General features: G+C 43.1%; 1 protein-coding gene across 6 annotated transcripts in view; it reads left to right on the plus strand.

Annotated features, from left to right (window-relative positions):
• SLC4A2 (solute carrier family 4 member 2) overlaps positions 1 to 13,881 on the plus strand; it is a 2,186,615-nt gene that overhangs the window by 1,589,909 nt on the left and 582,825 nt on the right. For all 6 annotated transcript variants that reach the window (XM_069210734.1, XM_069210733.1, XM_069210737.1 and 3 more), the window contains one exon: positions 394 to 616. In XM_069210734.1, the coding sequence (XP_069066835.1) occupies positions 394 to 616 (223 nt within the window). The remainder of the gene's footprint in view (positions 1 to 393; positions 617 to 13,881) is intronic.

The raw sequence follows: 13,881 nt of genomic DNA on the forward strand, positions 1-13,881 counted from the left end.
CTTAGTAATTTATTTAACAGATATGCGGAAAGATGGCATATCCAGCAAAGTGATCTTTAATGTATTATTCAGAGCTTGCTTATGCTGAACCAATAACTGTATAATGGATCACAGATAACTTTATTGAGCACAATATGTCATGTATTTCTATATCTGTTTAAATGAGATTGACTCTATGCTACCTAAGAAACGCAGGGTGTCAAGATGGAACAGAGTTAGGACCATATCACTGAATATAACCTTTTTCTCTTGTACCTTTCAAAGAAAATGCTGAGCATACTTAGCTGCGTTTTGGATATAAAGGAAGGGGGAGTTTAGTGTCTGGTGTCCTTGCTTACTTACACTTTCTTGACTAATATATCATGTTTGTGCCTTTGATTTTGTCTCCATTAGCCATTCCATGAAGCTGCTTACCTGGCAGATGATCGCCAGGACTTACTGAATGCCATTAATGAATTTTTGGACAGCAGTGTAGTTTTACCTCCTTCCGAGGTGCAGGGCGAGGAGCTTCTGAGGTCTGTCGCCCATTTTCAGAGGGAAATGCTGAAGAAAAGAGAAGAACAGGAAAAAAAGCAGCTTCCTGGGTCAGTGGAGCCAAAATCAGCGGAAGAAAAAGGTAAGACTGCAAATTACATAATAAATGTACCCACAGTTTAGACTGGCGTGCACTAACTAGGTGAGCCATTGTAGGTTGCTAATTAAAACTTTCAGTTTTGATGTAAGTAACACAGACAAGATAGGCGTTGCTTGCAAACTATTCTTTCACTTTTGGTATCAGTCACACTAGTAGGGATGTGTAAAAAACTGAGTTAACTAAAACAAGTAGAAAATATATATATATATGGGAAAATTACATCAGCAAAACTGGTCCCTCAATCTTAGTCGAGACATCCTATCTGGGAAAGGAGACACACGAAGGCTAGTAAGTACCTTGGCCTGTAAGACCGCAGTAGACTCTTGGTGTGATTAGAAGCCACTCGGCTGCCCTTAGCAGCATAAGCAGGACCGCCACGGCAGGGATGCAGCTGCGGTTAGCGTACCTGGAGGCACTCTACACACAGTACCATACTCCAGTGGACAAGAGATGAGAAGATTCATGTTTATAGCAAGCCCTGGCGATAACCTTATTATTCCAGCCTAGAAATAGGTACTTTTCTGGCTCAAGGTCGGCCCTTTCTTCTTCTTTCTTTGCGTGTGAGGGTAAATTATGTCCCGATCCTAAAAACATGAAACTGGAGCAGTAACTCACTTGTTGACCTGGAAAACGTAAAAGAGATGTTCCTGTACGGCGGTCACATTGATTTACAGGGTACATGGCGGAGTGCAAGTTCCTCAAAAATAAATAAGATGTGACAAAGCAAGTTGTTAACCCCTTCGCTGCCACTCCTTTTCCCCCTCATGTGCCAGGCCTTTTTCTGGCTTTTTGGGGCAGTTCAAGCTTAGGCCTTCATAACTTTTTGTCCACATAAGCTACCCACGCCAAATGTGTGTCCTTTTTTTTCCCACATCCTAGGGATTCTAGAGATACCCAGAGTTTCTGGGTTCCCCTGAAGGAGACCAAGAAATTAGCCAAAATACATCGAAAATTTGGTTTAAAAAAAAAACAAAATGGGAAAAAAGGGCTGCAGACGAAGGCTTGTGATTTTTTCCCCAGAAAATGGCATCGACAAAGGGTTTGTGATACTAAAATCACCATCTTCCCAGCTTCCAGGAATACGCAGATTTGAATCAGAAAACCACATTTTCCAACACAATTTTGGCATTTTACTGGGACATACCCCATTTTTACTATTTTTTGTGCTTCTAGACTCCTTCCAGTTTGTGACAGAAATAGGTATGAAACCAATGCTAGATCCCGGAAAGCTAAACATTTCTAAAAAGGTGACAACATTCTGAATTCAGCAAAGTGTCATTTGTGTAGATCCTACAAGGCTTTCCTACAGAAAATACCAGCTAAAATAAAATATATTGAAATTCTGCTGAAAAAAACAGCCATTTTTCTCCACGTTTTACTCTGTAACTTTTTTCTGCGATGTCAGATTTGTGAAACCAGTATACCTTTACGTCTGCTGGACTCTTCTGGTTGTGGGGATATATAGGGTTTGTAGGTTTATCAAGAACCCTAGGTTCCCAGAGCCAATAAAGGAGCTGCATCTTGCAATGGGTTTTCCTTGTATACCTGGTGTACAGCCATTCATTTGCTGAAATATAAAGAGTGAAAAATAGGTATCAAGGAAACCTTTGTATTTCCAAAATGAGCACAATATAAGGTGTTGAGAAGCAGTGGTTATTTGCACATCTCTGAGTTCCGGGGCCCCCATACTAGCATGTTAATTACAGGGCATTTTTCAAATAGTCGTCTTTTTTACACACTGTCTTACATATGTCAGGAAAAACTGTAGAGAAAGATAAGGGGCAATAACACTTCTTCTGCTATTCTGTGTTCACCCAAGTCTCTCGATGAAAATGTTACCTCACTTGCATGGGTAGGCCTAATGCCTGTGACAGGAAACGCAACATGGACACATCACATTTTAACATTGAAAACTGACGTGTTTTTTTGGAAAGTACCTAGCTGTGGATTTTGATCCCTAGCACAGCCTGCACCTAGGAAAACCTACCAAACCTGTGCATTTTGTAAACCTAAACACCTAGGGAAATCCAAGATGGGGGTGACTTGTGGGGCTCTCACCAGGTTCTGTTATCCAGAATCCTTTGCAAACCTCAAACTTTGGCCTAAAAAACACTTTTCCTCACATTTCGGTGACAGACAGTTCTGGAATCTGAGACGAGCCACAAATTTCCTTCCACCCAGCTTTCCCCCAAGTCTCCTGATAAAAATGATACCTCACTTGTGTGGGTAGACCTAGTGCCTGCAACATGAAATGCCCTAAAACACAACGTGGACACATCACATTTTCCCAAAGAAAACAGAGCTGCTTTTTGCCAAGTGCCTAGCTGTGGATTTTGGCCTCTAGCTCAGCCGGCACCTAGGGAAACTTACCAGACCTGTGCATTTTTTTAAACTAAACACCTAGGGGAATCCAGGATGGGGGGCTTGTGGTGCTCTCCCCAGGTTCTTTTACCCAGAATCCTTTGCAAACCTCAAATTTTGGGCAAAAAAAACCTTTTTCCTCACATATCGGTGATAGAAAGTTCTGGAATCTGAGAGGAGCCACAAATGTCCTTCTACCCACTGTTCCCCCAAGTCTCCCGATAAAAATGGTACCTCACTTGTGTGGGTAGGCTTAGTGCCCGCCAAAGGAAATGCCCAAAAACACTACGTGGACACATCAAAATGATCAAATACTAAACTTCCTGTTTTTGCAAGGCGGGGGTTTGTGGGGGGGCACCTGCATTTCGGTCCTGGGATCAGCAGCCATATAGGGAAACCTGCCAAACCCAAACATTTCTGAAAACTAGACACCCAAGGGAATCCAGGGAGCTGTCACTTGCGTTTTCTTACCCAGAATCCTCAGCAAACCTCAAATTTAGCTACAAAAATCAAATTTTTCCCACATTTCTGTGTGGGATCACCCCACCGGGACAAATTTCCTACCACCCAACGTTCCCCTTGGTCTCCCAGTAAAAATGATACCTCACTTGTGTAGGTGGGCCAAGTGCCTGTGACAGGGAAGAGCCAAAAACATGTCGAAATTGAGGGTGAACCAAAGCGGTCCAAAAGGGCAGTTTGAAAAATAAACATTTTTAGGCTGATAAGTGGGGCAGGATTTTTATCGGTATATGATGCAACAATGCTGGGTGGTAGGAATTTTGTGGATTCCTGCAGATTCCTGAAGGTTCCATCACAAAAATGTGGGAAAAATGTGTGATATCTAGCAAAGTTGGAGGTTTGCAGGGCATTGTGGGTGAGAAAATGGTGCGGGTGCATGTAAAGCACACCACCCTGGGCTCACCCAGATGTTTAATTTTCAGATGCGTCTAGGTCTTGTGTATTTTTCTACATGGCAGCGTCCCAAAGTCCAAAAAGTGCAGCCCTCACAATTCCAAGTGGGACGATTTTGAGAGTTAGACAAGCTCTCATGGCCCAAATGTAAAATCAAAATCCAAAATAATCAGATGTCCTCTTGCTTACCATGGAATATGCTGTTTTAGTGTGCGAGGGGGAGCTGAAAGACTGTTACCACCATCAGTTGGGGTGGGCGCTTTACCATGCATCCGCCCCCCCCAGGTAGTGAATCAGGGGTAATTGCCCCATCTGCCCACCGGTGGGCAGAACAGTTTTGGCCCCATTTATTTGGGGTGGCAGTATGGCCATGCCCCCACCCTCTTTTCTTGAAAAACAAATCTTCCCTAGTCTCTGGTGGGCTTTCTGACCCCCTGGGGGGCAGATGGGTCTTCCGAAAATAGGCCAATTGATATGGCCAACAGTAATGTGCCCCCATGGGGAGCAACCCTTGCCCAAGGGGCTGCCCCCCCAAACAAAACACACACCAGTTCCTGCTGCCTAAGTGGTTCGTGCCCCCAAGGGGAGCAGAAATGGCATAAAATAAATTTGCCCCACCAGGGGAGCGACCCTTGCCTAAGGGTTTGCTCCCCTTGCGTGAAATTGGCACAGAAAAAAAATCCCTGGTGCCTAGTGGTTTCTGCCCCCCTTGGGGGCAGATCGGCCTAATGTAAATAGGCCAGTCTGCCCCCAAGGGGGCAGAAATGGCCTAAGATAAATGTGCCCCCCAGGGGAACGACCCTTGCCTAAGGGGTCGCTCCCCTTGCATGAAATTGACGCAAAGAAATAAAAATCCCTGGTGTCTAGTGGTTTCTGCCCCCCTTGGGGGCAGATCAGCCTAATTAAAATAGGCCAGTCTGCCCCCAAGGGTGGCAGAAATGGCCTAACGATAATTTTGCTACCAGGGGAGCGACCCTTGCCTAAGGGGTCGCTACCCACATATTAAAAAAAAAAAAATCCCTGGTGCCTAGAGGTTTCTGCCCCCCCCCCCCCCCCCCCCCCCCGGGAGCAGATCGGCCTAATTACAATAGGTCGATCTGCCACCAAGAGGGGCAGAAATGGCTTCAAACAAATTTGCCCCCGCCAGGAGAGCCACCCTTGCCTAAGGAGTCGCTTCCCTCATGTGAAACTGACAAAAACAAATCTGTGGTATCTAGTGAAAATAGGCCGATCTGCCCCCAAGTGGGGCAGAAATGGCCTCATACAAATTTGCCCCCTGGGGAGCGACCCTTTTCCAAGGGGCCGCCCCCTTTATGCGTAAATAAAAAAATTCCCTGGTGCCTAGTGGGCGGTGCGATCAAGCAGCAGAAATGCTGAGAGAGACATGGAGAGGAAAGGCCTTTCCTCTCCTTTCATGGCTCTCTCGCCCCCTCTACGTGATTGGAGGATAAATGCTTTTGCATTTCTCCTCTGATACCAGGGGTAGGCCTCTAATGACATCAGAGAGCAATCATCAGTCGCCACGGGGGGCAAGGTTGGAAGGGGAAGCGATTCCCCTTCCATCCTTACCCAGGGGAGGGGGGTGCCAGGCCCTCGGGAGAAGCGTTGGCGCTCCCCCAGCTTGCCCATGGCAGGACGAGCTGGTCTCATCCTCGGCACTGGGCAACCATGGCCGAGGGCGAGACCAGATCGTCCTGGGCACTTAGGGGCTAAGTCACAGATAGGCAGGTAAGTCAGAGGTGGGAGGATTTGATGAGAGAGATGCTCACAGATGATTTTAATCAATTGAGACAGTAACATTTCAGCACAGATTGTTACTTTGTAGTGTGAGTAGAGTGTGATTGCCAGTTGTTTTTGGAATGTTTCTAGGTGCCCCAGATTTATATATGACTATGTTACATGCATACTATGGCATATCAAAGGCCCTTGCTGCGTCGAGCTCGTGGGGCCCAATCAGCCGAATACATGGGCTAGAGAGCTCCTAAGTAGGTCCTGGTGGGGTGAGGTAGGGTAGGGTTTGGGAGAGGACCTTTGTTTCGTTTCGCCACTGCATACATAGTGATTCATGCTGGCAGCCTTTTTCTAGGTACTCTCTGTATCAGTCAGTCACACAACTTTATTTCAGCAATAAGCCATAAAAAGCAGGGTTGAACAGTGAACAACATAGAAAAAGTTCACATAAATAACACCAAAAGACAATAAAACATATGAAATCACTATCAATAAAATTCCAAAAAATCAGGAGGGAATTACTTCTCTTTCACATTAAGATCTCAAGTAAATTTACAAACTCGTACTGGGCTTTGATTTGAATTGCAGTCTTAATAAAATTTAACACAGCATGGCATAAATCAATCGTAGATCATTTCTTTAGAAATTCCATTGCAGGACGGTATTGTCTAAGCTCCCCTTGACGCATCAATGGAGTAATAAAGGTCCTTCTTGAATCCTCATATAGTGGACAGAATAAAATAAAGTGACAAGTGCTTTGTTTGGTGACATAATCACAATAACAAGGAGGTAGGTCCCACAGCCAAAAATATTGTGACAGGAAAGCTTCTTTAAAGTGTGTCAGATTGAGTCTAAAATATGTTAAAAGAAGTCGTTTATTTGGGTTCTCCATCCATCTCAAATATGGTTTGAGGGCTTTAACCGTGACAATCTGCAAATAAAGGTCCACTGATTTCATATGCAGAACAACTCTTAGCCTCTCCTCCCCACAGTGGATTGAATGCTGACATTTCACAATCAACTTGGCGTTCCTTGGAAGACATGTGGGGGAATTAAACCAATTAATTAAACCTAAATTCTGAAGGCATGATTTTACATACGTCAACCATGGTATATTGTTCACATTATCTAGAGCTAGACAGTCTAGCATACAGGCTCTGACTAATGCTGCTTCTGGGTTTTGCCAATACTTAATCCACAATAAGAGTGGCAAGACTTTTATTTGATTGGTTATATAAGGGAGTCTCACCTTCTCATGACATATCAAATTTGTTGTATTTTTGGGGACTGCAAGCAACCCACTGGTGAAGGCATTCTCAATATATTGAAGATTATCAATTTTTTGGTAACCCCAAACCCCTGCTCCATAAATGGCTGCAGCAATACATTTAGCTTTATACAGGGCGATCATCTCTGCGAGAGGGTTGTGGCCTAGTGAACTAGCAAATCATAAAATGCCCTCCACATTTCTTTCCAATTGTTTTGCTTTCATAGGATGTGTGGTTCCACCCTAGTGAAGAGCTAAAAACGATGCCTAAATAACTAAAGTCCTTTGTACGTTTTAAAATGATACCCCCTTTCTTAAGTGCGTAGTTTTGGTGCGTAATGGCCCACAGGTCATGGTGTATGATTTTGAAAGGTTTACTTTTAAATCCAGGCCTTCCATGTATTCAGTAAAGAGATCTAATAGCTTCTGCAGTGCAATAGGTGTGCAAAGAATCAGAACCGCGTCATCTGCATACAAAAGTATTGGCACGGAGTGATCCCCTACCTCTGGGACGTCCACGCCTGCCCGGGATAAATGATCTGTGATTCCATTCATATAAATTAAGACCAGGAAATGTGCTAAAATAACCCAGTCTGTCACCTCTCATGGACTTTATTGGAGACAATAATTCCCTTTGTGGGCCATATCGGACCAATACCTTGAGATCATGGTGCAGGCGTCTCAATAAAGTGAGCAAGTCTGAATCCACCCCCATTGCCTGCAGAATCCCTATTAACCAAATCAAAGGCACTTGACAGGTCAATAAATGCCATATGGATGGCACCACCCTTAGCCTTTACATATTTACTAGTAATCAAACTTAGATTTAGTACTTGCTCCACAGTCTCTATACCCGTCCTGAAACCAAACTGAACGGGTTTTAAAATCTTGTTCTCTTTAGCCCATGTCTCAAGTATTGTGAGGATAACCCTTCCCAGAATTTTTGCTGTGGCGTATATTAGAGATATTCGCCTATGACAGGCCGGGCACGATTTATCTCCCTTTTTACAAATGGGGACATGGATGGCCATTTTCCAAGACTCAGGGATTTCCCCCACCACAGTACTTCTTAAAACATTTGTCACAACTGGGGCCCATAAATATATGTTTGATTTAAAAGTATCAACAGGAACCTCGCCTGGACCTGGGGCTTTACCAGAAGTAGATTTTCCAAGTGTAAAAAGTACCTCTCTAATTTCTATGGGGAACTTCAGGGGTACTGGGGCTGGCTCTGGTTGAGAAAACAATCAGGGGATCTCTCTCTGTATTTCATTATCCAACTGTTTGATAGCTTTAGTCCGTTAATATGCCTGCAGCGGAAATCTACGTGCTGGAAGTCACCGAACTGAATCCTGGGCAGATAAACTCAGCCTTTAGTTTTTCAGAGTTTAATATATTGAGGTATGTTCAGTTAATACTAACTTTTACTGTAAAAGTGCTTATGAGTTGCACACATTTGGTTGTAAACTGCGTGGATACAGGAATCTTGCCATGGCACACTAATGCAGTGGAAGCACAGTTAGTGTGACTGAAAGATGACATAAGGTTCATCAACTTTAACATTTGCCTAATTGTAATACACCAGGTAGTTCTGGTTGTCATTTGGGGGATGGTATTTAGCAAATCCTCCTGTTTCAAGAAGGGAGAGCAAAATGTTCCTTCCTGTTCCAAATGTCAAGATCATAATAATTAAACCGTTATATATTTTTTTAAAGACGTAGTGATTATCTATACTGCTCCACTCTTAAAAAATATAACTAGATGATTATGTATTTTCACTGGTGTAATGTTTGCCTCCTCAGTAATTACAATGGTATTTATTGAACTGAGACCTGTGTCACAATTTACTAGTATGCAAGGGTGGAAAATCTGCAATCCAAAAATATGGTAGTGTTTCCTGCAAGATCCATGCTTTTACCTATAACAAATAATGTTCAGCACTAAAATAGAATTTGTTGGGAACATAACCCTTCACACGATATTTGATCACTTGACAGAAAGTTTTATGCACGTTATTGGTCTTTCAGCCAACGCTTGTCAACTGAACCGATGACTTTCGGATTTATGTACAAATTTAGTAATCGCAAAGATATGAAAGCCTCATTCATGTCTGAAGTTTCAGTTCATCTTTTATAATAATATAATGTATGCTGAGGATATTTGATCAATCAAATTTCAAACCACATATTCAAGGGTTCTAGTTCAATGATATCTGTATAGACAGATTAAACCTACTAATAAAACAAACATTTGCTACTGATGTTTAACACAGGTAGTAGAGGATTGTGGCATTTCCAGGAGTCTTCTAGCAAAACATGTTTCCTCACTATTAATCTATTGTGGGTTAGTAGAACCCCAAATACAAGCACTATACTAATACAAAACAAATACAAACGTCAAATAATTCCTTAGTAGGTAATTGCAAAAAGCTTTTGCCTTGTAGTACTTGAGCATTAGAGTGGTTGTTTTCCCTCCAGATGTGTGGCCAAATTGAAAGACTGCCCTATTGACGTGATCCATTTCTAAGTCTCTATTACTCGTGTGTTTTCCAATGTTTGTAAGCATTACAATCAATATTTAATTAAGAGAACCCTTTCCTTTGTCTATCTGCGTTTTATTAGCATGATATGCTTTGCTTTTTTAGTTCATTCTGTCAGTGGACAGCACTTAATACTTCAAGGTGTTAAATTGTAGGGCACCTTGATCCACAAATTCAGCATGACTGAGTATTGGACATAGCTGGACTGACGTCTGCATTGTCTGATTACATTAATAGAGGATTTGATGCAACAGGCTGTAGAGTGTTGTCTAATGCGTTTTCAAATAAAGAATGTAGTATCAACATTCAGCTGTGCCTAACGCCTTGTGCTGATGCCAACAATCACTTCACGTCTTTACAATTAAATATTTCCACCACAGAAAGTCATTGTTCTGCATTACTCATATTTCACAGTACAATCCATTCTTTGGTTTATTAACAGAATAAAACACTCATGTAAAGACCATAACGATAAACTGGTTTGCATATTTTTTAGCAGTTTGTTTACAGTTAGTAAATGGAGATTCAGACACTGTACTACAGTCCTCATCTTGATTCTAAAACCATACTGGATAATTGGTACCACATTCGTCTCCTCACCCTTGTTCTCTTGACACATTTCAGTAACAGATGGCGAATCAACTAAGTTGTCGCACCAGTAGCAGCATAGTTCTGTAGTAGGTTTGATAGGCACTGTAACACTTTTTAAAAATAGAAATTATAACTGAATACTTTCATGAGTGTGGTATAATACCAGAGTGTATAACACTGCTTGAAAGCTAATGACAACACTAAGCAGCAACTCTGACAGATGGGGCCTGTAGTTCAAAGCACTGATTATGATCCCATCAGAACCAGGATATTTAGTCGCTGGACATAAGGTTAAGGCTGCAAAACCTTCATCCACTGAAAAAGGCAAGGCACAATCCCAGGTTATCTCAGGCACCCCCAAGAGAATTTTCAGAGTCACAGTAAAGATGTTATGGTGGTTCACACTCTTACCTGCTGTGATATTATTGTCTACCGCCGTAGCCACTAAATCTGTGTTCGGGATCATCATTATTACATGCTGGTTGTATTTCTTCTGAGGTAAAGTGTTGTAACTTCCCATTGCTCAAACTATTTGTTTACGTATCTTCACACTACGGAAATTGTAATTTCAAGGATGGTATTGAGCTATCAAAATGGTATCAAACTATCTATCTATCCACTTTGTAGTGGGCTCTGAGGTTAGACACATCATAATCTCTTACTCTTTCAAACTCAAAATTACTTAAGTAACCTCCACTGGGCTAATGTCTTCAGGCATGCATCAGTGTGCATGACAGATGATTGTTGATAGTAGACCACTCACTGTAGATGGGATGATAACAGAACATGGAAAGATGTGGAATGAAGACACAGAGACAAGCACTAGGACAGAGCCCCACAAAACCTTGTGACAGGACACCCTCAGCCTAGAGACCATCAAATTGGAGACGAAGTCCCAAAAAAACAAAAAAACAACAGGCCTTCTTCATGTGTGTTCCCAGTATCTGAAATGACGTGGCTGTATTTGTCAGGACCACTTTAGGAAGGAGCTGAAGACATTCCTCTAGAAAGAACACTAAAAAGTTGTGTTCCTCTTCCAGTATCGGATCTCACATTCCATCCGGTCACTTATGGCAGTATCCTTGTTTTTGACCCTTTGCTGTACTCCACTGCCTGTTGGTGTTGTCTAGGTTTCTACTATAGAAATCGCACCTATATTATGGTGCGGCCCAAGGTAAAATCCTTCAGTATCCTTGTCACAGGCCACCATTTGTCCCAGAAAAGAGTGCCAGGGGGTGAGAAACTCATAAAGGAAGGTGAAACGCCAGAGAGGAATACCAGACCCTGGGCCTGGCCAAACTGTTCTAGGGCCTGTGTTGCATGATTAGTCTTGTGTGAGGAGAAAGAGCATCGCTAGGTCTACGGTGATGCTGTGGAGCAGACAGAGAGATCTGGAGATGACCAAGGTACCAAGAAACAGATGGCGCAAACCTATTGGTCCCATGGAGTAGACACACTGGCCGCGGGACAGCTAAAAACAGGTGCAGTGGAAGAACCAGGGCATGATTTCGTGAGTGTGCAGGTGAATGTCATGCCCTGTGACCACCCTTACGCCATGGATTGGGAGCTATTTGAGGCTGCACCAGCGAGGTCCAAACTGCAACCCTGGAAAACTCTGGCTGAAGGTATACACTATGAGTCATGCTGGGCAGCCCAACCCATACCCCCGCCCTTTTGCTATAGCCTCTGCGGCAAGACCAATTGGCCTCCTTACAGAGGGGACATACCTCCTCTACACTGAAGGATGATTTGCTACATCCGCCCTGATATCATGAAGGCGCCAACTGTATGGCTGCCACCTGCGGCCTGGCAGTTGGGCAAGCCCTCACCCCTGGGTTGCCACTCCTATGACTTTGGACATTAGGGAAGCTGCCTTTGTATTTGAGGAGAGCTTTGTTGAGGATAAACTTCCCTGCACATGGGATGTGAACACTTACATTATAAGCATGCTAGGGTACTTGTAAGACTGGTAACTATGTTTTGCGTCATTACTCATGAGGACTGGTGGTGTGCATGCTACTGCCAAAATGATGAGGAACTGGTGGAGGTGCTCAGAACCTTATTAGAACTCTGTAGCCATACAGATAAGACATTTTCGCACAGAGGTGCCACTTCCTGTCAGTGTTGTCAAAATAGTAAAAGCAAGGGGACCAAACAGGCACAGATCAAGAAGGTTACCTTGATTGATTTGTCTGTTCTTGTGGATGGTACAGGTGTTGCTACATACATGTCTATGCCTTCAGAACTGATGACGGCCATAAAAACTCTCCAGTCAACCCTGCAACATAAACCTGACTCTTGCCTGGATAGATATGAACCTTATTAAAGCTGATCTTTGCAAGGTGGCAGACTAACGCAGAGCTACAGAGGAGGTGGTTGAGCCCTTTGCTGCCAGTGTGTCTGAAATGCGTTCCGAGGTCAGTGGCATCAGCAGACCACAAGTCGGTAGGAAGACAGGCTGGAAGATTAGGAGTGTTGCTCTTGCCGCAACAACTTTAGATTCTTGGGATTGTCAAAAAGAGCTAAGAGTGCATCAACAGAGCTCTACTTAGAATCATGGATATTTCACTTGCTTGGTCCACAGGGCAGTTAAAATTGTTCTATATGGAGTGTGAACATAAAGCTCTTGAATCAACACCAAAGCTAGGAATACCGGCAAAGTTTTAGTAGCTTGTTTTTTGAACTGCTGAGACAGAGATGCCATCTTTCAGTGTAATAGAACTAGCGAAACTAACAATTCGAAAATCTTCCCAGTCTACTCTTGCAAAGTGGAGCTCTAGAGGAATTCCTTTGAGGGGGTAAAGTGCAGACTCCTGGAAATATGTTTTTAAATACATGTGGCCCTTCCTGACAAAGAAAAAGATCATTAAAGATTTAAAGTAACCTTTCTTCATGGTGCTTGAAAGAGCCTCTGTCTGGATAGATGGCAAGCAAGAACCTAGATGCACAAGTGCATTTGCTGTGGGAGGCAGTGGTATGAAGTCCAAGGCGACACAGCGGAAAAATATCTCAGTGAGCCACAGCTACACTGTTGATGAAACCCAAGACGAAACAGGATTATCTGTAATGGATGATGACACACTTACTGTGGAGCCTTGTTTCCCTGGGAGCTTCTTGACACATCAGCTTATAGACACTGCTTCCTGTGTTCCATCTACTGTGCAGCTTGGAGTGTGAGTCTCTGATAAGCTTAGAGGCCCAGTCCCCTCATTTTGGCATATTAAGACATCATGTCTATACCAGTGCCACCGTCTTGGGGAGCCCCCAAGTTGCATAGGTAATTTCTGCCTTACACGGCTGCCGGACGCCATAATTGTTGTACTCAGTTGATGTTGTGTGTTTTGCTCAAAAGGGTAGGTGTTAGAAATGGGGGTTTTGGTTGGCAGTCAGGTTACCCTCTGTCCAAGCAAGAACCCTCACTCTAGTCAGGGTAAGTCACACACAATCCAAAATTATCCTGTGCCCACCCTCTGGTAGCTTGGCACGAGCAGTCAGGCTTAACTTAGAAGGCAATGTGTAAAGTATTTGTGCAATAAATCATACAATAACACAATATAGCACCACAAAAATACACCACACAGTGTTTAGAAAAATATATAATATTTATCAGGATAATTGTAGGTCAAAACGAATAAAGATGCAATGTGAAATTGTAGAGATATCACTGAAAAGTGATATAAAGTGTCTTAAGTCTTTAAAAAGCAAACAAAGTTAAGTCTTGTTGTGAAGAGGAAGAGGGGGTTCTCAGCACTCTAGAGAGCCCTCAGGACAAAGTCTCTTTCAAGAACAAAGTACCTGGTTTAAAGTGGAAAATCTCGGCAAAGGGCCGCAGAAGAAGAGATATGT

Source organism: Pleurodeles waltl, chromosome 10 (assembly GCF_031143425.1).
Source record: "Pleurodeles waltl isolate 20211129_DDA chromosome 10, aPleWal1.hap1.20221129, whole genome shotgun sequence".
Lineage (NCBI taxonomy): Eukaryota > Metazoa > Chordata > Amphibia > Caudata > Salamandridae > Pleurodeles > Pleurodeles waltl.